Source organism: Bubalus bubalis, chromosome 9 (genome assembly GCF_019923935.1).
Source record: "Bubalus bubalis isolate 160015118507 breed Murrah chromosome 9, NDDB_SH_1, whole genome shotgun sequence".
NCBI lineage: Eukaryota > Metazoa > Chordata > Mammalia > Artiodactyla > Bovidae > Bubalus > Bubalus bubalis.
In genome coordinates, this window is record NC_059165.1 from 101,722,147 (window position 1) to 101,748,032 (window position 25,886).

The following is a 25,886-nucleotide window of genomic DNA, read 5'->3' on the forward strand; positions in this document are numbered from 1 at the left end:
TTTCTGGAACTCTCTTGCTTTTTCTATGGTCTAGCAGGTGTTGGCAATTTGATCTCTGGTTCCTCTGCCTTTTCTAAAACCAGCTTGAACATCAGGAAATTCATGGTTCACATATTGCTGAAGCCTAGATTGAAGAATTTTGAGCATTAATTTACTAGCGTGTGAGATGAGTTCAATTGTGCGGTAGTGTGAGCATTCTTTGGCATTGCCTTTCTTTGGGATTGGAATGAAAACGGACCTTTTCCAGTCCTGTGGCCACTGCTGGGTTTTCCAAATTTGCTGGCATATTGAGTGCAACACTTTCACAGCATCATCTTTCAGGATTTGGAATAGCTCAACTGGAATTCCATCACCTCCACTAGCTTTATTCGTAGTGATGCTTAGGCCCACTGGACTTCACATTCCAGGATGTCTGGCTCTAGATCAGTGATCACACCATCATGATTATCTGTGTCATGAAGATCTTTTTTGTACAGTTCTTCTGTGTATTCTTTCCATCTCTTCTTAACATCTTCTGCTTCTGTTAGGTCCATACCATTTCTGTCCTTTATCGAGCTCATCCTTGCATGAAATGTTCCTTTGGTATCTCTGATTTTCTTGAAGAGATCTGTAGTCTTCCCCATTCTGTTGTTTTCCTCTATTTCTTTGCATTGATCACTGAAGAAGGCTTTCTTATCTCTTCTTGCTATTCTTTGGAACTCTGCATTCAGATGCTTATATCTTTCCTTTTCTCCTTTGCTTTTCACTTTCTTCTTTTCACAGCTATTTGTAAGGCCTCCCTAGACAGCCATTTTGCTTTTTTCATTTCTTTTCTATTGGAATGGCCATGATCCCTGCCTCCTGTACAATGTCACGAACCTCATTCCATAGTTCATCAGGCACTCTTTCTATCAGATCTAGGCCCTTAAATCTATTTCTCACTTCCACTGTATAATCATAAGGGATTTGATTTAGGTCATACCTGAATGGTCTAGTGGTTTTCCCTACTTTCTTCAATTTAGGTCTGAATTTATCAATAAGGAGTTCATGGTCTGAGCCACAGTCAGCTCCTGGTCTTGTTTTCACTGACGGTATAGAGCTTCTCCATCTTTGGCTGCAAAGAATATAATCAATCTGATTTCAGTGTTGACCATTTGGTGATGTCCATGTATAGAGTCTTCTCTTGTGTTGTTGGAAGAGGGTGTTTGTTATGACCAGTGCATTTTCTTGGCAAAACTCTATTAGTCTTTGCCCTGCTTCATTCCATATTCCAAGGCCAAATTTGCGTGTTACTCCAGGTGTTTCTTGACTTCCTACTTTTGCATTCCAGTCCCCTATAATGAAAAGGACATCTTTTTGGGGTGTTAGTTCTAAAAGGTCTTGTAGGTCTTCATAGAACCGTTCAACTTCAGCTTCTTAAGATATAAGCATCTGAAACATGTGTAATATCATGTATGAAACGAGTTGGCAGTCCAGGTTCGATGCACAATACTGGATGCTTGGGGCTAGTGCACTGGGATGACCCAGAGGAATGGTATGGGGAGGGAGGAGGGAGGAGGGTTCAGGATGGGGAACACATGTATATCTGTGGCGGATTCATTTTGATATTTGGCAAAACTAATACAATTTGGTAAAGTTTAAAAATAAAATTAAATTAAAAAAAAAGATATAAGCATCTGAATGCAGAGTTCCACAGAATAGCAAGAAGAGATAAGAAAGCCTTCCTCAGCAATCAATGCAAAGAAATAGAGGAAAACAATAGAATGGGAAACTCCTGAGATCTCTTCCAGAAAATTAGAGATAACAAGGGAACATTTCATGCAAAGATGGGCTCTATAAAGGACAAAAATGGTATGGAAATAACAGAAGCAGAAGATATTAAGAAGAGGTGGCAAGAATACACAGAAGAACTGTACAAAAAAGATCTTCATGACACAGATAATCACGATGGTGTGATCACTGATCTAGAGCCAGACATCCTGGAATGTGAAGTCCAGTGGGTCTTAGAAAGCATCACCACGAACAAAGCTAGTGGAGGTGATGGAATTCCAGTTGAGCTATTTCAAATCCTGAAAGATGATGCTGTGAAAGTGTTGCACTCAATATGCCAGCAAATGTATAAAACTCAGCAGTGGCCACAGGACTGGAAAAGGTCCGTTTTCATTCCAATCCCAAAGAAAGGCAATGCCAAAGAATGCTCAAACTACTGCACAATTGAACTCATCTCACATGCTAGTGAAAGTAATGCTCAAAATTCTCCAAGCCAGGCTTCAGCAATATGTGAACAGTGAACTTCCAGATGTTCAAGCTGGTTTTAGAAAAGGCAGAGGAAGCAGAGATCAAATTGCCAACATCTGCTGGATCATCAAAAAAAGCAAGAGAGTTCCAGAAGAATATCTATTTCTGCTTTATTGACTATGCCAAAGCCTTTGACTGTGTGAATCACAATAAACAGTGGAAAATTCTGAAAGAGATGGGACTACCAGATCACCTGACCTTCCTCTTGTGAAACCTATATGCAGGTCAGGAAGCAACAGTTAGAACTGGACACGGAACAAGAGACTGGTTCCAAATAGGAAAAGGAGTACGTCAAGGCGGTATATTGTCACCCTGCTTATTTAAATTCTATGCAGAGTACATCATGAGAAACGCTGGGCTGGAACAAGCACAAGCTGGAATCAAGATTGCCGGGAGAAGTATCAATCACCTCAGATATGCAGATGACACCACCTTTATGGCAGAAAGTGAAGAGGAACTAAAAAGCCTCTTGATGAAAGTGAAAGAGGAGAGTGAAAAGGTTGGCTTGAAGCTCAACATTCAGAAAACTAAGATCATGGCATTTGGTCCCATCACTTCATGGGAAATAGATGGGGAAACAGTGGAAACTGTCAGACTTTATTTTGGAGGGCTCCAAAATCACTGCAGATGGTGACTGCAGCCATGAAATTGAAAGACGCTTACTCCTTGGAAGGAAAGTTATGACCAACCTAGATAGCATATTCAAATCAGAGACATTACTTTGCCAACAAAGGTCCATCTAGTCAAGGCTATGGTTTTTCCAGTGGTCATGTATGGATGTGAAAGTTGGACTGTGAAGAAGGCCTAGTGCAGAAGATTGATGCTTTTTTAAAATCAATTAATTAATTATATTTTTATTATTATTTTTTACTTTACAATATTGTATCGGTTTGAACTGTGGTGTTGAAGAAGACTCTTGAGAGTCCCTTGGATTGCAAGGAGATCCAACCAGTCCATTCTAAAGGATTTCATCCCTGGGTGTTCTTTGGAAGGAATGATGCTAAAGCTGAAACTCCAGTACTTTGGCCACCTCATGCGAAGAGTTGACGCGTTGGAAAAGATTCTGATGCTGGGAGGGATTGGGGGCAGGATGAAAAGGGGATGACAGACAATGATATGGCTGGATGGCATCACTGACTCGATGGACATGAGTCTGAGTGAACTCCAGGAGATGGTGATGGACAGGGAGGCCTGGCGTGCTGTGATTCACGGGTTCGCAAAGAGTCAGACACGACTGAGCGTCTGAACTGAACTGATGCAATATTCTTCTTTACAGCATCAGACTTTACTTTCACCAGCAAACACATATGCAACTGCATGCTGTTTCCACTTTGGCTCAGCTTCTTCATTCCTCCTGGAGCTATTTCTCCCTTCTTCTCCAGTAGTATATTGGGCACCTACCAACCTGGGGAGTTTATCTTTCTATGTCATATATTTTTGCCTTTTCACAGAGAAGCAAAAGGCAAGGAAAAATGGAAAGATACACCCATTTGAATGCAAGTTCAACGAGGAGAGATAAGAAAGTCTTCCTAAATGAACAATGCAAAGATACAGAGGAAAACAACAGAATAGGAAAGACTAGAGATCTCTTCAAAAAAAAAAAAAATAGAGATTACAAGGGAACATTTCATGCAAAGATGGGTACAAAAAAGAAAGAAATGCTATGGACCTAACAAAAGCAAAAGATATTGAGAGGTGGCAAGAATACACAAAAAGACTATACAAAAGAGATCTTAATTATCTGGATAACCACAGTGGTGTTACCACTAACCTAGAGACAGACATCTTGGAGTGTGAAGTCAAGTGAATCTTAGGAGGCATCCCTGTAAACAAAGCTAGTGGAGGTGATGGGATTCCAGCTGAGCTATTTCAAATCCTAAAAGATGATGCTGTAATAGTGCTGCACTCAATATGCCAGCAAAATTTGAAAACTCAGCAGTGGCCACAGGACTGGAAAATGTCAGTTTTCATTTCAATGCCAAAGAAAGGCAATGCCAAAGAATGTTCAAACTGCCACACATTTGTACTCATTCCACATGCCAGCACAATAATGCTCAAAATCCTCCAAGATATGCTTTAACAGTGCATGAACTGAAAACTTCCAGATGCACAAGCTGGATTTAGAAAAAGTAGTGGAACTAGACGTCAAATTGCCAACATCCATTGGATCATAGAGAAAGCAAGAGAGTTCCAGAAAAACATCTACTTCTGCTCTATTGACTACACTAAAGCCTTTGACTGTGTGAATGGCAACAAACTGTGGAAAACTCTTAAAAATACGAGAACACCAGACCACTTTACTAGCCTCCTGAGAAACCTGTATGCATGTCAAGAAGCAACAGAACAGGACATGGAACAACGGATTGGTTCCAAATTGGGGAAGGAGTACATCAAGGCTGTATATTGTCACCCTGCTTATTTAACTTATATGCAATAGAGATATATACGCCATAATTATATATGCTGTAATTAAATATATATGCCATAATTGTAGGCACACAGAATTTTTTTAGCCAAAAAAGAATAACACAGGGAGCTCAACTTGATGCTCTGTGACAACCTAGAAGAGTAGTATGGTGTGGGAGGAGGCTCAAGAGGGATACTCCAGTATTCTTGCCTGGAAAATCCCATGGACAGAGAAGCCCAGCAGGCTACAGTCCACGGGATTGCAAAAGAGGCAAACACGATTTAGCGACTAAACAACAACAGCAACAACACGTGGTAGATACTGGGGACACAGGCTGAATAATTGTATGACACCAAAGGACCAGTTATAAAACTCAGTGGCACGAATAAAGTCGATATTATCAGGAAAGACAGTTAAACTGGTGATACAGAAAAATTACAGAGCCAAAATAAAAACATTGGTTTCAGACGTTACTCTGCAGTTGAATTCTATAAGTTATTTTAGCTGCAAAAGGCAATTTTTCCTCATGAGTTAAAGAAGATTTTTTTAAAAAATACTTGAGAAGATGGATGTTGCTTAAGACAAAGGCCTTAATAAATCTAATTTTTCCTACCAAAGAAATGGAAGTTTCCAAATATTTCTCACCCATGTTTGGGAAAAAATTAGGGAAAGTAGAAAAATAGAAAAAAATGGAAAATTGTCCATGCATCACCTATTAAGAAAGCTTAATCAAGTTACTTAAATTATATGCTGAATTTAAATCAAAGAGTGCAAAAACCAGGCAATACATAAAAGGAACAAGTGCTCTTTCCACAATCTGATCAAGAATCACAATTTCTGACTCTAATGCTTTGAGCACTGCAATTACCAGCACTTCCTCAGCCCCAGGACAAATGGCCCTTTCATAGCTGCCACTCCAAAGAATCTTCTCAGAGCCCTCTTTATGTCTTTATTTCTCAGACTGTAGATGAAAGGGTTCAGCATGGGGGTGACCACAATATACATCACCGAGGCTATTGCACTTGAGTGTGAGCTGTGGGTAGCAGTAGAGCTAAGATACAATCCTAAACCCGTACAATAAAATAAGGAAGCAACAGAGAGGTGAGATGCACAGGTGGAAAATGCTTTATACTTCCCCTTAGCTGATAAGATTCTACATATGGAGGAAACTATCCTAGAGTATGAGTAACATATAGCAGCCAGGGGGACAGCACCAAAGAGCCCAACTGCAAAATACATCACAGCATTATTAAGAACGATGTCAGAACAGGCAAGTCGGAGTACTTCTTTCAAGTCACAGAAAAAGTGGGGGATTTCCAAGACTGTACAAAAATACAGTCTCAATACCAGTAAGCTTTGTACCAAGGAATTCAGGGCACTCATCATCCAGGACAGAAGCACCATCAGTCCACAGAGAATAGGGCTCATGATGACTGTGTAGTGCAGGGGGTCACAGATGGCTATGAAGCGGTCATAGGACATGACAGTTAGAATTAAGTTCTCCAGCTCTACAAATAGTATGTAAAAATGCATCTGGGTGATGCAGCCTCCATAGGAAATGGCTTTGCTCTGTGTATATATGTTCACTAGCATCTTTGGGATGGTGGTGGAGATGAAACAGATGTCTACAAAGGACAGGTTGGAGAGGAAGAAGTACATGGGGGTGTGGAGGTGGGAGTCTGAGATGGTGGCAAGAATGATGAGCAGATTTCCAAACATAGTGATCAGGAACATGGAGAGGAAAAGTCCAAAATATGAGAGGCTGCAGTTCTAGTTCCTCTGATAATCCCAGAAGAATAAACTGTGCCATTCTTGTATCATTTCCTTGTACCACGTGGCGGTGATCACTACTAGGGAAGAAAAATATAGCATGATTAATTTCTACATGTGTGCACACTAACACAGTAAAATGCTATGAATTACAATATTTAATCATCTTTAAGTAATCTACTGTGTCATATGTAATTAGAAATTCCTGTCTAACACTCAACCTTTTCCCCAAGAGGTCATGATTAGTTTTAAAGCAAATGTCTTACATATATTCTAGAAATTCATGTTGAGTATCAACCATCTTCTAGGGTAAATGTGTGAAATGCTGAGAACAAAATTTCCAACAATGCAATGATGAAGAAAGAATATGAGCTAGCAAATTAAAAAAATACATATATGTCATCTCATGTGGTGACAGATGATATGCTTGTATATGTTACATTTTACTGAGAGTTCAGGAAGATATGCAAAAAAAAAAAAAAAAAAAAAAAAAACAGAAACATTTGAACAGAGACCTGAAGCAAGACAAGTTTACCTGGGGGACCAGTGTGCCCTATTGAGAAAGAGTCTGCAAAGTACCTGAGGGCAGGGCTTGTTTCAAATATTCAAGACTTAAAAAGCAGCAAAAGTGTCAAGGGGAACAAACAAGAGTAAGTGTGAGGAGAAATGGTATCAGAGGATGCTAAGGACCAAGGTTTTCCCGCTACAGCTGAACCTTCGAGACACAAGAAGTCCTTCATCCACATGTTGTTACTTTCACATTTTAACATTTGTTTTGATTCCTGTGAATTAAAATGAATTGAGTATTTTATTTGCATCTTCTGGTTGACATTATTGTGTCTGTGTTTTAAGGGTAACATTTTGGAGTGGATGTGGCGGATTCATTTTGATATTTGGAAAAACTAATACAATTATGTAAAGTTTAAAAATAAAATAAAATTTAAAAAAAAAAGAATCACTTTCCAGAGAACTGCTCATTCCCCACAACACACACACACACACACACACACACACACACACACACACATCATGTCTTACTGGGTTTGTTACTCTCTGGCTCTTCTAACACTTTGGGCTACAATAATTATGAAAGCAATGATGAAAGAAAGTCATCCATACTATGTTATTTTTGCCCAGGAAAATGTAGAAATAGTACCCAAGTTCTAGATGGTAAGCTTCCTATGGACTGTATTCCATTTAAATGTGACTACTTTGTGCCCTGTATTGGGCTTCCCCTGTGGTTCAGCAGTAAATAATCCCCCTGAAGTGCAGGAGATGCAAGAGACACAGGTTTAATCCCTGGGTTGGGAAGATCCCCTTGAGGAGAGCATGGCAACCCACTCCAGTATTTTTGCCTGGAGAATCCCATGGACTGAGGAGCCTGGTGGGCTACAGTCCATGGACTTGCAAAGCATTTGGACATGACTGAAGCAATTGAGCAAGCATGCATGCATTTAAAAAAAAAATGTAGTTCAAAAAACTGAGAGAATGAAAAGTCCTGTGGAGGAAAAGAAGGTCTACCGGTGGGTCACATTCCTTGATGGTTGCCTTGTCCTAGGATACAAGCCTTGGAGTACGTATACCTCAGTTATGCAGACATTTCATCCTCTATGACAAGTCTGATGGCATCAGGGATTTACACCATGGTCTCCCCTACAAACCTGTATTGAATACTTTCATTTTCAAAGCAAAATCGATTAAACTCAGCTGGTCCCTAAGAGACCAGGGAAAAGAGAAAGATTCCTTGATTCTGATAGCTTTCCAATGACAGTTGTATTGCCTTGATGCTCAAAATACCTCATAACATATTCTAGAGCAATTTATCAAAGCAGGAAGGAGTAATTATTTTAGGAAAACAGGAGCATTACAGTAGAAAGTAAGCAAAGGGAATAAGGCTTCCTTGGTGGCTCAGATGGTAAAGAATCTGCTTGAAATGCAGGAGACCCAGGTTTGATCCTTGGATCATGAAGATTCCCTGTAGTAGGAAGTGGCAACCTACTCCAGTATTCTTGCTTGGAGAAACCCATGGATAGAGGAGCCTGGAGAGCTACAGTCCGTGGGGTCACAAAGAGTTGGACACAACTGAGCAACTAACACTTCCAAGGGAATAAACCCACAACTGACAACAGAAAATAGACAATACACAATTATAGATGAGGATTTTAAAAGATAAATTCTCTAGGCTGGTGCACAGGGATGACCCAGAGGATGGGATGGGGAAGGAGGGGGGAGGGGGGGTTCAGGATGGGGAACACATGTACACCCATGGCGATTCATGTCAATGTATGGCAAAACCAATACAATATTGTAAAGAAAATAAATAAATAAAACTGAAAAAAATTTAAAAAAGATAAATGGTAACAGACTTTTGTAAATGATCTTGAATACAAAGCTTTTGATTCATAAAACTGACTTTTGGAACTCAGTGTTATCACATATTAGCCGTTTGAATGTAGTGCATCTACAGACCCATTCTAAACATTAATGACCTAACTCAAACAGTGGGGATAGTGGTATCTATCCTCCTAAGTTGGAAGGCAAATTTAGTCAATACATGTAAAAGTTTAGCATAGTTCCTTTCTTATACTAAATTAGCAGGTATTACAGAGATGTGAATTTGCTTGTTTTTCTTTCTACGTTCCAAATGCTTCCCTTGCTTCCCTACCTCTTGGTATTTAAGAATTCCAAAGTAAGACTCATTTTCATACCCCTGTTTTCATTCTAAGCACAATATTTTCCTGTGAATATATAACCTGAGGAAAGATACTGTGAAATGTTTGTCTCAAGAACACTGTTGCAAAGCAGTATATACTTCCATAGATGTGGGTCGTTCTAATAAAAATGGAAGGTATTCAAGTACTTCCCAAATTCAAAAGTCTTTTTGTAAATGTGGATATTTCATTTCACATGCCTCCAAACCCACTTTTCTTACTCTCCTTAAATGTATAACTCCTCTAATATGCTCTGATTTTACTGGAACCACTTTATGCTCCTCATTGCTTCCTCATTCTCATCCAATTGGATTTCCATTCCCATCACTTAATTGTCAACATTGATTCTTGTGCTGCTGAGTTCATCAGACACTTCTCGAAAAATTTTAACATATAAAATAAATGAATTATAAGTTAATTAGTCAATCTAATGAACAACCATGGCTAATATTTCAGCCCTGGTGTGGGCCAATTAGGCTCTCAAGTGACCTCAAAAAAAGTTTTCCACTTGTATTCTCTCTCAAACTTCCTTGAAGTACCTATAGAACTCTCACACTCACCTGGATGGGGATGACAGGAGGAAAGCCCCTGTGTGGATATCCATGTTTCTCCGTGGATGGTTGATGATGAAGGCTGAAGCTCTGTTCTCAGGCAGGTCAGAAGGAAAGAGGGAAGCATTGATCCTTATTCAGATGTAGGACTCCAAAACCAATAACCATGCCCTGTGCAGCTCAAGGTTGTATAGATTGAGGGATGCAGCCAAGGAGATTTTACAGCTCTCCATGTCTGTTCATTAGGCACTGTTTCCATTGTTACTCCCACATCTGAGCACAACACTTCCCTGTGGGACACTGGTCTAGATAGGAAAATTTTCCTGATGAGTCTCTTTTCCCAGAAGGCTAATTAGAAGTCAGATGAATCTAGTTTTTATTACCCTCTTCCCATGAACTTGCCTGCCTTCCAGAGGTCTAATCTCTTTGCACTTGATCCTTGTGCGTGCTAAGTCGCTTCAGTTGTGTCCAATTTTTGCAACCCTATGGACAGTAACTTGCCAGGGGCCTCTGTCCATGTATTCTCCAGGCAAGAATACTGAAATGGGTTGCTACGCCCTCCTCCAAGGGATCATCCCAACTCACAGATCAAACCCACATCTCATGTCTCCTGCATTATAAAGTGGGTTCTTTTCCAATAGCACCACCAGGAAAGCCCATATTAACTATACTTCAATTGAAAAAATAACTTAAAGAAACAAAAAATGGTATTGACTTAATGATCTGACATAGATTAGCAATAAAATTGGCAAAAGAGTAGATATGCATTTCAGTTCAATCACTTAGTCATGTCTGACTCTGCAACCCCATGGACTGCAGCAACCCAGGCTTCCCTGTCCATCACCAGCTTCTGGAGCTTGCTCAAACTCATGTCCATCAAGCCAGCGATGCTATCCAATCACCTCATCCACTGTCGTCCCCTTCTCCTGCCTTCAATCTTTCCCAGCATCAGGGTCTTTTCTAAGGAGTCAGTTCTTTGCACCAGGTGGCCGTAGTATTGGAGATTCAGCATCAGTCCTTCCAATGAATATTCAAGACTGATTTTCTTTAGGATGGATTGGTTTGAACTCCTTACAGTCCAAGGGACTCTCAAGAGTCTACTCCAACACCACAGTTCAAAAGCATCAATTCTTCAGCACTCAGCCTTCGTTATAGTCCCACTCGCACATCCATAAATATTGGAAAAACTATAGCTTTGACTAGATGGACCTTTTTTGGCAAAGTAATGTCTCTGCTTTTTAATATGTTGTATAGATTGGTCATAGCTTTTCTTCCAAGGAGCAAGGGTCTTTTTATTTCATGGCTGCACTCACCATATGCAGTGATTTTGGAGCCCCCCAAAATAAAGTCTCTCACTGTTCCACCTGTTGCTCCATTTATTTGCCATGAAGTGATGGGACCGGATGCCATGCTCTTAGTTTTTTGAATGTTGAGTTTTAAACCAGTTTTTTCACTCTCCTCTTTCACCTTCATCAAGAAGGTCTTTAGTTCCTCTTCACTATCTGCCATAAGGGTGGTGCTCTGCGTATCTGAGGTTATTGATATTTCTCCCAGCAATCTTGATTCCAGCTTGTGCTTCATCCAGTCTGGCATTTTGCATGATGTACTCTGAATATAAGTTAAATAAGCAGGGTGACAATACACAGCCTTGACATAATTCTTTCCCAATTTGGAACCACTCTGTTCTTCCATGTCCAGTTCTAACTGTTGCTTCTTCACCTGCATACAGATTTCTCAAGATACAAATCAGATGGTCTATGGTCTGGTATTCCCATCTCTTGAAGAATTTTACATTGTTTGTTGTGATTGACACAGTCAAAGGCTTTGGTGTAATCAATAAAGCAGCAGATGTTTTCTGGAACTCTCTTGCTTTTTCTATGATCCAACGGATGTTGGCAATTTGATCTCTTTTTCCTCTGCTTTTTCAAAATCCAGCTTGAACTTCTGGAAGTTCACGGTTCATGTACTGTTGAAGCCTGGCTTCGAGAATTTTTATTATTACTTTGCTGGAGTGTGAAATGAGTGCAATTGTGCGGTAAGTTGAAAATTCTTTGGTATTGCCCCTTTTTGGGATTGGAAAACTGATCTTTTCCAGTCCTGTGGCCACTGATGAGTTTTAACTGAATGTAATACTCAATGCTCCTAGAAACAGTGGCACATAGTAGATGTTCAATTATTTGTTGAATGAATCAAGAATCAGGTACAGTAGAGATGCACATTGGGCTTTCCAGCTGGCTCAGTCAGTAGAGAATCCACCTGCAATACAGGAGACCCGGATTCAATTCCTGGGTCAGGAAGATCCCTTGGAGAGGGAATGGCTACCCACTCCAGTATTCTTGTTTGGAGAATTCCATGGACAGAGGAGCCTGATGGATTACAGTCCCTGGAATCCAGAAAAGTAAGATACGACTAGGCAACTAACACTTTCACTTTTCATAGTGATTTCAAGATAACTGAATGCAACAATATTGAATAAAAATCTACAATTAACTTATATAAGGACATAAAATATTAACAATTTAATATACCAACATGAGCTACTATTTCAACTTAAATTCCCAAAGACTTAGAAATAAAATATCTTAAAGGATTTTAAAATGTTAGAATAAAGGAATACTCAAGTTACAATTTGTTCTCATTTTAATATATTTGGATTCAAATACACATATGAAAGATGAAGGTGACATTTTTCAAATGGTAAAGAAGAATGCTTTCCAAGTGCTCGCCAAAAGTGATACAACTTTTAGAAATATGTTTAATCAAGAAAGGCTGATAAGAGCAATAACAAGTAACAGATTTCCATGTATATAAATGTATAAAAGTTTATTTATTCACACTATGCAAGAGAACATTCACTCTTGTTTTTGTTTATAACAAGGATTTGCAAGTGACAAGTATTAAAGTGACAGTTCAATTATTGCAGTTAAAAAAAAAAAAGCCAAAAAGTAGAAAAGCAATGGAAAAACCACCATATAATTGAGTGATATGGAACTAAAGAGCCTCTTGATGAAAGTGAAAGGAGTGAAAAAGCTGGCTTAAAACTCAACATTCAAAAAATGGCATCCAGTCTCATCACTTCATTGCAAATAGATGGGGAAATAAAGGAAACACTGTCAAACTTTATTTTCTTGGGCTCCAAAATCACTGCAGATGGTGACTGCAGTCATGAAAATGAAAGACACTTGCCCCTTGGGAGAAAAACTATGACCAACCTAGACAGCATATTAAAAATCAGAGACATTACTTTGCTGACAAAGGTCCACATAGTCAAAGCTATGGGTTTTTGAGTAGTCAGGTATGGATGTGAGAGTTGAATTATAAAGAAGGCTGAGTGCTGAAGAATTGATGCTTTTGAACTGTGGTATTAAAGTAGACTCTTGAGAGTCCCTTGGACTGCAAGGATATCAAACCAGTCAATCCTAAAGGAAATCAATCCTGAATATTCATTGGAAGGACTGATGTTGAAAATGAAACTCCAATACTTTGGCCAGCTGATGCAAGGAACTGAGTCCTTAGAAAAGACCCTGATGCTGGGAAAGATTGAATACAGGAAGAGAAGGGGATGACAGAAGATGAGGTCGTTGGATGGCATCACCAACTCAACGGACATGAGTTTTAGCAAGTTCCTGGAACTGATGATTGACAGGGATGCCTGGGTTGCTGCAGTCCATGGGGTTGCAAAGAGCTGGACACGACTGAGTGACTTAGCTGAACTGAGTAATAAAAAGAACAACATATGACTGAGTATATGTTATCAAACATTCTAATATATCTACATACTTAAAATAATTAAATTTCATGCAATAATTTTGTGAATAGTAGTGGTGAGAGTCAGCACCCTTGTCTTGTTCCTGACTTTAGGAACACCATTGAGGATAATGTTTGCTGCGGGTTTGTCATATATAGCTTTAATTATGTTGAGATATGTTCCTTCTATTCCTGCTTTCTGGAGAGTTTTTATCATAAATGGATGTTGAATTTTATCAAAGGCTTTCTCTGCACCTATTGAGATAATCATATGGCTTTTATTTTTCAATTTGTTAATGTGGTATATTACATTGATTGATTTGTGGATATTGAAGAATCCTTGCATCCCTGGGATAAAGCCCACTTGGTCATGGTGTATGATCTTTTTAATGTGTTGAAAGCAAAAATAAACAAATGGGATCTAATTAAAATTAAAAGCTTCTGCACCACAAAGGAAACTATAAGCGAGGTGAAAAGATTGCCTTCAGAATGGGAGAAAATAATAGCAAATGACTCAACTGACAAACAACTAATCTCAAAAATATACAAGCAACATCTGCAGCTCAAATCCAGAAAAATAAACGGCTCAATAAACAAATGGGCTAGAGAACTAAATAGACATTTCTCCAAAGAGACATACAGATGGCTAACAAGCACATGAAAAGATGCTCAACTTCACTCATTATCAGAGTAATGCAAATCAAAACCAATATGAGGTATCATATCAAGAGAAACGCTGGACTGGAAGAAACACAAGCTGGAATCAAGATTGCTGGGAGAAATATCAATAACCTCAGAAATGCAGATGACAACACCCTTATGGCAGAAAGTGAAGAGGAACTCAAAAGCCTCTTGATGAAGGTGAAAGTGGAGAGTGAAAAAGTTGGCTTAAAGCTCAACATTCAGAAAATGAAGATCATGGCATCCGGTCCCATCACTTCATGGGAAATAGATGGGGAAACAGTGGAAACAGTGTCAGACTTTATTTTTCTGGGCTCCAAAATCACTGCAGATGGTGAGTGCAGCCATGAAATTAAAAGACGCTTACTCCTTGGAAGGAAAGTTATGACCAACCTAGATAGCATATTCAAAAGCAGAGACATTACTTTGCCAACAAAGGTCCGTCTAGTCAAGGCTATGGTTTTTCCTGTGGTCATGTATGGATGTGAGAGTTGGACAGTGAAGAAGGCTGAGCGCCGAAGAATTGATGCTTTTGAACTGTGGTGTTGGAGAAGACTCTTGAGAGTCCCTTGGACTGCAAGGAGATCCAACCAGTCCATTCTGAAGGAGATCAGCCCTGGGATTTCTTTGGGAGGAATGATGCTAAAGCTGAAACTCCAGTACTTTGGCCACCTTATGCAAAGAGTTGACTCATTGGAAAAGACTCTGATGCTGGGAGGGATTGGGGGCAAGAGGAGAAGGGGACAACAGAGGATGAGATGGCTGGATGGCATCACTGACTTGATGGACCTGAGTCTGAGTGAACTCTGGGAGTTGGTGATGGACAGGGAGGTCTGGTGTGCTGTGATTCATGGGGTCGCAAAGAGTCGGACATGACTGAGCGACTGATCTGATCTGATGAGGTCCCATTTCATGCCAGTCAGAATGGCTGTGATCCAAAAGTCTACAAGCAATAAATGCTGGAGAGGCTGTGGAGAAAAGGGAACCCTCTTACACTGTTGGTGGGAATAGAAACTAGTACAGGCACTATGGATAACAATGTGGAGATTCCTTAAAAACTGGAAATAGAACTGCCATATGACCCAGCAATCCCACTGCTGGGCATACACAATGAGGAAACCAGAATTGAAAGAGACACATGTACCCCAATGTTCATCGCAGCACTGTGTATAATAGCCAGGACATGGAAGTGACCTAGATGTCCATCAGCAGATGAATGGATAAGAAGGCTGTGGTACATTTACACAATGGAGTATTACTCAGCCATTAAAAAGAATACATTTGAATCAGTTTTAATGAGGTGGATGAAACTGGAGCCTATTATACATACTGAAGTAAACCAGAAAGAAAAACACCAATACAGTAAACTTACACATATATATGGAATTTATAAAGATGGTAACAACAACCCTGTATGCGGGACAGCAAGGGAGACACAGATGTATAGAACAGTCTTTTGGACTCTGTGGGAGAGGGAGGCGGGGGATGATTTGGGAGAATGGCATTGAAACATGTATAATATCATATAGGAAATGAATCGCCAGTCCAGATTCGATGCAGGATGCAGGAGGCTTGGGGCTGGTGCACTGGGATGACCCAGATGGATGGTATGGGGAGGGAGGTGGGAGTGGGGTTCAGGATGGGGAACACGTGTACACCCATGGTAGATGCTGATGTATAGCAAAACAAATACAATATTTTAAAGTAAAAAATAAAATAAATAAATAAAAGAACAAATTTAAAAAAAAAGAAAAAATATTTGTGAATAAATGAAACATCAAATTTTTGTTGAAAAGTATGATCAAGCATAGGAATCCAACCAATCCAACCAGAGCATACAAAACAAAAGACTCTCACAGACAATACTTTTTATCAAGAAAGTAAATGACTAAAAAATGGAAATATATATATAACATCATTGGTAATAAAATAATTGCAAGTGTTATAATTAATAATAATTAAAGCTCTTTAGTGTGCCCATTTTCACATAAAACCTTTTTATGTGAATATCCAGAGATAGAAAAGATACTGAGATATATAAGTTCCGAGTAATACTGCAGTAGGCATGTATTTGCAGAAACCCCTTGGTCAGGATTTATTTTTGCAATCTTTATTGTAAAATTCAGATTTAAATACAAGAATGTAGGGAAAACCACTAAACCATTCAGGTACAACCTAAATCAAATCCCTTAAGATTACACAGTGGAAGTGATAAATAGATTCAAGGGATTAGATCTGATAGACAGAGTGCCTGAAGAACTATGGATGGAGCTTCATAACATTGTTCACCAGGTAGTGATCAAAACCATCCCCAAGAAAAGGAAATATAAGAAGGCAAAATGGTTGTCTGAAGAGGCCTTACAAATAGCTGAAAAATGAAGAGACACAAAAGGCAAAACAGAAAAGGAAAGATATATCCATTTGAATGCAGATTTCCAAAGAATAGCAAGGAGAGATAAGAAATCCCTCCTCATTGATCAATGCAAAGAAATAGAGGACAACAATAGAATAGGAAAGACTAGAGATCTCTTCAAGAAAAGTAGAGATACTGAGGGAACATTTAGTGCAAAGATGGGCTCAATAAAGGACAGAAATGGTATGGACCTAACAGAAGCAGAAGATATTAAGATGGGGTGGCAAGAATACATAGAAAAATATATATATAAAAAAAAGATCTTAATGACCCAGATAACCACAATGGTTGATCACTGACCTAGAGCCAGACTTCCTGGAATGCAAAGTCAAGTGGGCCTTAGGAAGCATCACTATGAACAAAGTTAGTGGAGGTGATGGAATTCTAGCTGAGGTCTTTCAAATCCTAAAAGATGATGCTGTGAAAGTGTGTCACTCAGTATATCAGGAAATTTGGCCATAGTGGCCACAGGACTGGTAAAGGTCAGTTTTCATTACAATCCCAAAGAAGGGCAATGCCAACAATGTTCAACTACTGCACAATTTCACTTATTCCACATGTAAGCAAGATCATGCTAAAAATCCTCCAAGATAGGCTTCAACAGTACATGAACTGAGAACTTCCATATGGACAAGCTGGTTTTAGAAAAGGCAGAGGAACCAGAAATCAAATTGCCAACATCCATTGAATCATAGAAAAAAAAGAAAATTCCAGAAAAAACATCTATTTCTGCTTCATTGACTACACTAAAGCCTTTGACTGTGTGGATCACAACATACTGTGGAAAATTCTTCAAGAGATGGGAATTCCAGACCACTTTACCTGCCTCCTGAGAAATCTGTATGCAGGTCAAGAAGCAACAGTTAGAACTGGACTAGTTCCAAATTGGGAAAGGAATCCATCAAGGCTGTATATTGTCACTCTGTTTATTTAACTTATATTCAGAGTACATCATGTGAAATGTTGAGCTGGATGAATCACAAGCTGGAGTCAAGACTGCCAGAAAAAATATCAAAAGCCTCAGATAGGCATATGACACCATTCTTATGCTAGAAAGTGAAGAGAAACTAAAGAGCCTCTTGATGAAGGTGAAAGAGGAGAGAGAAAAAGCTAGCTACAGCTTAGCATTCAAAAAACTAAGGTCATGGCATTCGGTCTCATGACTTCATGGCAAATAAATGGAGAAACAATGGAAACAGTGACAGACTTTATTTTCTTCAGGGAATAAAGGCTATGACAAACATAAAGTGTATTAACAAGCAGAGACATTACTTTGCTGACAAAGGTCCACATAGTCAAAGGTATGGTTTTTCTGGTAGAGAGTTGGACCATAAAGAAGGCTGAATGCAGAAGAATAGATGCTTTTGAACTGTGGTATTGGAGAAGATTCTTGAGAGTCCCTTGGACTGCAAGGATATCAAACCAGTCAATCCTAAAGGAAATCAATCCTGAATATTCATTGGAAGGCCTGACTGATAATGAAGCTGAAGCTTCATTACTTTGGTCATCTGATGTGAAGTCTGACTCATTAGAAAAGACCCTGATGCTGGGAAAGATTGAAGACAGGAGGAAAAGGGAACAACAGAAGATGAGATGGTTGGATGGCATCACTGACTCAATGGACATGAATTTGAGCAAGCTCCAGGAGATGGTGAAGGACAGGAAAGCCTGGGTTGCTGCAGTCCATGGGGTCTCAAAGAGCCAGACATGACTGTGGGATTGAACAACTTGGTCAGGATCTTTCTAATTAATATGAAAACCAAGCACTCGACTTAGTGAGTGAACAAGAGTAACAACATACCATAACCTACCTTAGAACATTATAGTGATTGCAAAAATTTTTATTTATGATGTAGTCATAAATAAATGTAGTTCTCATACTACATTTATGATGTAGTCCCCTTATGCACTTCATTCCCCATTATGTTAATGATACTCAGAAGTGTTTAATGTTATGCTCAATAAAAGTGAAAGTGAAGTGGTTCAGTCATGCCCAGCTCTTTGGGACCCCATGGACTGTAGCCTACCAGGCTCCTCTGTCCATGGGATTTTCCAGGCAAGAGTACTGGAGTGGGTTGCCATTTCCTCCTCCAGGGGATCTTCCCAATCCAGGGATTGAATCCAGGTCTCTGGCACTGTAGGCAGACACTTTACTATCTAAGCCACCAGGGAAGTGCTCAATATTTTAAACCAAATAAGAGATGGAGTCTTGATTGGAATCTCTCGGGAGGCTCCCAGTTTTCAAACACTGGAGCAGTGATTCTCAACCAAGAGTGATTTTGCAATTAAAGATATTTGGCAATATTTGAAGGGGTCCTACTGAACTCTTCTGACATACAGGACATCATCCAATGCAAGTAATCATACTTCCCAAGTATCAACACTGAGAAGGTGATGAAACCTATTCTAGACTAGCACTTCTCTAAATCCACTGCTTTTACAAATTACCAAGGATTGTATTTCAAATGTAAATTATTATTCAGTAGGCCAGATCTGGAGAAGGCAATGGCAACCCACTCCAGTGTTCTTGCCTGGCGAATCCCAGGGATGGGGGAGCCTGGTGGGCTGCCGTCTATGGGGTCGAACAGAGTCGAACATGACTGAAGCGACTTAGTAGCAGCAGCAGGCCAGATCAGGGGCCCAGGGACATGCGTTTCTAACAAGACTCTAAGTGTTATTTGATAGTACAGGTCCTGGCCTGTGGATGACAATTTGAGTAGCAAGAAAGTGGTCTGTGTTAGATTCAGGTGTAAGTAGTTTTAGGCCTTCACTCAGAATCCTCCAATCTTTCTTAATTTTGAAAGAAAAGATTTTTGGTCACCTGTTAGGTAGTGATAAATTTGTGTTTGATTTTTTATAAAAGTATTAGTGAAGTCACTCAGTCGTGTCCAACTCTTTGCGACCCCATGGACTGTAGCCCAGCAGACTCCTCTGTCCATGGGTTTCTCCAGGCAAGAATACTGGAGTGGGTTGCCATTTCCTTCTCCAGGGGATCTTCCCAACCCAGGGATCAAATCCAGGTCTCCCGCATTGCAGGCAGACACTTTAACCTCTGAGCCACCAAAGTGACATCAAGTAATTTCTATTAGGATAATATTTTGTAGTAGTCACAATAAGATCCTCCAAAAGATTTCTACAGAAAATCTCAAGAACTTTGGAATAGCCTAGTTTACATAACTAGTTTAATTAAAATAGCAGAGGAAATAAGGTTGCTGATCATTTATCTTGATATAAGAATATTAGCACACCCCAGTACACCAGCCGCAAGCTTCCTGTATCCTGCATCAAACCTGGACTGGCGATTCATTTCTTATATGATATTATACATGTTCCAATGCTGTTCTCCCAAATTATCCCCTGCTCCCTCTCCCACAGAGTCCAAAAGACTGTTCTATACATCTGTGTCTCTTTTGCTGTCTCACATACAGGGTTATCATTACCATCTTTCTAAATTCCATATATATGCATTAGTATACTGTATTGGTGTTTTTCTTTCTGGCTTACTTCACTCTGTATAATTGGCTCCAGTTTCATCCACCTCATTAGAATTGATTCAAATGTATTCTTTTTAATGGCCAAGTAATATTCCATTAGATGTTGATGTGTGGCAAAACCAATACAATATTTTAAAGTAATTAGCCTCTAATTAAAATAAATAAATTTAAATTAAAATAATAATAATAAAACAATTAAAAAAAAGAAAGCATCACACACACAAAAAAAGAATATTTGCACAGATATCCAGGTCAGACTTATACAATTATGATGATTTTTCTAACCATTCAAGAGAGGGGAAGAATTGGAATTAGAGAGAGTGTTAAAATGCCATACACCTGGATTTGAATATGGAGGAAGGACCATGAACTATGGAATGGTGGTAGCCACTAGAAGTAAAACAGGAAATTGAATGCAACCTGTTCTGGAGTATTCTTAAGGATCACAGTCTTATAGATATCTAAATTTTTGCTCAATTAGACTCCAGGCCTCTGACCTTACATAATTTTATGACAGGTACTTTTTTTACCCACTGGTGTGGTAATTTGTTATTGGAGCAATCAGATCAGATCAGATCAGATCAGTAGCTCAGTCATGTCCAACTCTTTGTGACCCCATGAATCGCAGCACGCCAGGCCTCCCTGTCCATCACCAACTCCCAGAGTTCACTGAAACTCACGTCCATTGAGTTAGTGATGCCATCCAGCCATCTCATCCTCTGTCGTCCCCTTCTCCTCCTGCCCCCAATCCCTCCCAGCATCAGAGTCTTTTCCAATGAGTCAACACTTCGCATGAGGTGGCCAAAGTACAGGAGTTTCAGCTTCAGCATCACTTCTTCCAAAGAAATCCCAGGGCTGATCTCCTTCAGAATGCACTGGTTGAATCTCCTTGCAGTCCAAGGGACTCTCAAGAGTCTTCTCCAACACCACAGTTCAAAAGCATCAATTCTTCGGTGCTCAGCCTTCTTCACCGTCCAACTCTCACATCCATACATGACCACAGGAAAAACCATAGCCTTGACTAGATGGACCTTTGTTGGCAAAGTAATGTCTCTGCTTTTCAATATGCTACCTAGGTTGGTCATAACTTTCTTTCCAAGGAGTAAGCGTCTTTTAATTTCATGGCTGCACTCACCATCTGCAGTGATTTTGGAGCCCAGAAAAATAAAGTCTGACACTGTTTCCACTGTTTCCCCATCTATTTCCCATGAAGTGATAGGACCGGATGCCATGATCTTCATTTTCTGAATGTTGAGCTTTAAGCCAACTTTTTCACTCTCCACTTTCACTTTCATCAATAGGAACCTAAAATATATTTGTTCAATCATCTACTGTTTCTACGAGCTGAGCTAAAGATTTTCAATTCACACAATAAGCTTCTCTTAAATACGGCATTTTGTGTTGAATTCCTACCATATATAGGAGGAAGTCAGAGTCGCTTTAGAGATCTTTACCCCATTAGTTTATACAGAGAATTTTTATTTATCTAAATGTAAATGTGGCTCTGATTCTGAGGCCTTTGAAATTTAAGATAGGAAAAGTACCTCATTATTGAAATTAATATCCTACTTTAAATCTTTGTGTTAACATTTCTACATTCTTTCTAGTTTGTGTTAATTCCAGCATTCTTTTTTTTTTTTTTCTTACTCTATCCTTCCAACTTTCCCTCAAGTTTTCCTTCAACACAATAGGTGAGATTACTAATGAGACTGTGTGCAATATATATATATATATATATATATATATATATATATATATGAGTGGGTTTATTTCAGAGACTGGTGGATACAAATGAAGGCACATATAAACATATACGTACTCCTAACCTTGAACATGGTTTGTGGACTCAGCAAATATTTCTACACATTGCAGCATCCATACCTCACAACATCCAAGTGAAGCTAGAATTTATCATCTCATATTTCCTTATGAAATGAAAACTGAGGCTCAGGGCCATTATATTGTTAACAACATTACAAAGAAATTAAAACTTATTGTGCACCTTTTTAAATTATTCACAAATGGAACCATGTAATATACTCTTAATTTTTGAAATTTAAAAAAACTGTATATTTTAAAAATGTGCAGTTTACTGTATGTAATTACATGTTAATGAATTAGCTAAAAATTAAACATTTCTGAATTAAAACATGAATTAAACCATGCTGCATGGTTTAGGGTAATATGCTAAGCACAGGTAGTTGAGTCACACCTAAAATTGATTGAGATAGCTCTTTTAGGAAGAAAGAAAAGTGTCAAAGTGTTTTATTTATATATTTTATATCACATATGTCATTTAAATATGATATTTATATTATCCATTGACTTTTACTGATTATGAAAGAAATTAGAATGGGGAAAATATTTCATTTAGAGAATTGGAAAGAATCATATTCGTAGGAAGCAGCAATGGAATTTCTTCAAGCAGAAGCAGAAAGATATAATTACACCAAACAATCCTTCACTCCAGTGATAAATCTCTTTACACACAATGAAATCACATACACCAATAAGTAAATGGCACCATGAAAAAGTTTGCATAGAAATAATCTGACATGAATTTTTGCTACATCATACTTAAGGTCCCCTCTGACTCCACATCTTATAATGCCAAACTCTTTATTGAAATTTTTGTTTCACATACACACCAATTAGAGGTATGATTTTGATGCTCACTTTGCCAGTGATTCATGTAGGTAAAGTGGACATTGAGCTACATGGAGAACAGTACACTGTGAGGGCATAAAAGCAGATGACATACTATGAAACACACTATTTGTTAATGTCTACATTTTCAGAAAGAGCAATTACAGTGGTGATGTTCCAAGGTATGAAGAACCAAAATGTGATAAAATGTAGTTTCATATTTTTCTCTTCTATGATATTATGTAATAGGTTTGGGTATACAGTTTTTTTCCATAGAAGTAGCAAAATTCATGATAATTCTTTAGTAAAATGAAATAAAATTTACTCAGTAAAAAGTAGATCATTTCAGAAGAATTTATTCTTAAGAAATGGGTGAAGTCTCATGAGATAAATTGGAATTTATATATATTTCACACAAGAGTTTGAAACAGTTTGAGAGAATAGAAAAATGACAAAAGAAAAAACTTAGATAACAGAGAAAAGTTTATAAAGGATGTTTTTAAAATTGAATAAAGTGAAGTGAAGTCTCTCAGTTGTGTCTGACTCTTTGCGACCCCATGGACTGTAGCCTACCAGGCTCCTCTGTCCATGGGATTTCCCAGGCAATAGTCCTGGAATGGATTGCCATTTCTTTCTCCAGAGGATCTTCCCAACCCAGGGATCGAGCCCGGGTCTCCCACACTGTAGACAGATGCTTTACCATCTGAGCCACTAGGGAAGTCCTTAAAATTCTATAGAGAAGTTGAAATAAAAGAAATGGAAATACCAGGCTATAAATTGAAGAAGCAATTACTGTCATCACAATCTGAACAAAGAATCACAATATCTGCCTATGAGGCTTTGAGTTCTGCTATCATGGGCATTTTTTCAGTCCAAGATCAAATGGCCCTATTAAAAAGTTTCCATCCCAAAGAATCTTTTTTTTTTTTTTTTTTTTTTTTTAATTTTATTTTATTTTTAAACTTTACATAACTGTATTAGATTTGCCAAATATCAAAATGAATCCGCCACAGGTTTACATGTGTTCCCCATCCTGAACCCTCCTCCCTCCTCCCTCCCCATTCCATCCCTCTGGGTCGTCCCAGTGCACCAGCCCCAAGCATCCAGTATCGTGCATCGAACCTGGACTGGCAACTCATTTCATACATGATATTTTACATGTTTCAATGCCATTCTCCCAAATCTTCCCACCCTCTCCCTCTCCCACAGAGTCCATAAGACTGTTCTTTTCAGAGCCTTCTTTATGTCTTTATTTCTCAGACTGTAGATGAAGGGATTCAGCATGGGTATGACCACAGTGTACATCACTGAGGCTATTACACTTGCTTCTGAGCTGTGGGTACCAACAGAACTAAGGTATACTCCTAAACATGTACAATAAAATAAGGAGACAACAGAGAGGTGAGATGCACAGGTGGAAAATGCTTTATACTCTAAGATAGGACACTATCTTAGAGTAAGAGTAAAGGATACCAGCCAGGGAAACAACCCCAAGAATTCCAGATCCAAAATACAGCACTACGTTATTGACGAAGGTGTCAGAACAGGCAAGCTGGATTAGCTGTTTGATTTCACACAAAAAAAGTGGTGGATTTCCAAGTCTGAGCAGAAGGACAATCACAATATCATTAAGCTGTGTAATAAGGAGTTCAGGACACTAATGATCCAGGACTCTAGAACCAGCCATCCACAGAGCTGGGAGTTCAGGGTGACTGTGTAATGCAGGGGGTGGCAAATGGCCATGAAGCGATCATAGGCCATCACAGTCAGGATAAAGTCATCTAATCCTGCAAAGAGAATGTAAAAATGCATCTTGACAATGCAGCCTTCATAAGTTATGACTTTGATCTGTATCTGAACATTTTGCAGCATCTTTGGGATAGTGGTGGAGGTGAAGCAGATGTCTACAAAGGACAGGTTGGAGAGGAAGAAGTACATGGGGGTGTGGAGGTGGGAGTCTGAGCTGACAGCCAAGATGATGAGCAGGTTTCCAAACACAGTGATCAGGTACATGGAGAGGAAAAGCCCAAATATGAGGGGCTGCAGTTCTGGTACCTCTGAAATTCCCATGAGAAGAAATTTTGAAATGTGTGTATTGTTCCCTAGTTCCATATGGTGAAGGTGACTCTTGGGGGAAAAAAGAACAAAATGACTAATTTTCCCTGAAATTGGCATAACTCACATAGCTAAAATACTATAATTTCTATTTTGCTTGTAAGAAACTGATGCTAATATATTGTATATAGACAGATCCTCCCTGAGGATGTATCCCATTTCATCTCTCACCAGATATTTTTATCACATTGTCAGCATACTTCCAAAGAGTTCATGTATTTTCAGTTTTTTTGTTTGTTTGTTTGTTTTTGTTTTTACTATACAATATTGTATTGGTTTTGCCATACATCAACATGATACCGGGTGCTTGGGGCTGGTGCACTGGGATGACCCAGAGGGATGGTAATGGGAGGGAGGTGGGATGGGGGTTCAGGATGGGAAACACGTGTATTTTCAGTTTTAATGAGAAATTCTTTCAGATATTTGAGGAATATTTTATATTGAGGGCCAACATGCTCCAAGAACATATAAGGAATAAGTAGAGGTACTGAAAAACAAATTTCCCACAATCCAAGGATGGTAAAAGATGATATTCAAATAAATATATTTTATGTCAGAAGGTGAACGATGTTTTGAAGAAAACAAAAACAGATATAAAGGAGCGAATAGGAGGGAAATTTATTATGTACTGAGTGTTCAGGCAAGGCCAACAAACAAGAGGTTATTTGAAGAGATGTTAAGAAAGAAACAGAAGAATATAGTACGACACCAGGAGAAGTGTGTGGCTGGAAGAGGCAACAGCCACTGCAAAGGTCCTGAGCAAGACACTTGTTCCACATGTTTGAATGCAAACAAGGAAGCCAGAGGAATGAGCAGGAGGGGGAGTGACTAGAGATGGTGTCAGGGATGCTGAGGATCAAAGTGGCCTCTCTGCTACAACTGACACCTCAGTCCACAGAGAATTCCTCCTTCCATGTTGTTCTTTGCACTTAATTAATTTTCTTGCAAAAATGTCCTATGAGTTTTATTAGATCCTTTTCATAGTTTCATCTGTTGATTGAGTTCTGGCCTCTGTGAACTTCTCATGCCAACTTAATATATGAGTCCAGTTGCCTCTGCTTTAAGAACTGCTCT

The 25,886-nt window shown here is 39.0% G+C and overlaps 1 protein-coding gene and 1 pseudogene across 1 annotated transcript; both read right to left on the bottom strand.

Moving 5' to 3' along the window:
• Positions 1-5,548: 5,548 nt before the first annotated feature.
• On the bottom strand, positions 5,549-6,481 carry LOC102414986 (olfactory receptor 7A10-like). The gene has a single exon (XM_044948736.2). The coding sequence runs from the start codon at positions 6,416-6,418 to the stop codon at positions 5,549-5,551; it is 870 nt and encodes a 289-aa protein (XP_044804671.2). The 5' UTR covers positions 6,419-6,481.
• Positions 6,482-8,090: 1,609 nt separating this feature from the next.
• On the bottom strand, positions 8,091-24,635 carry LOC102415326 (annotated as a pseudogene).
• Between the last annotated feature and the right edge of the window lie 1,251 nt (positions 24,636-25,886).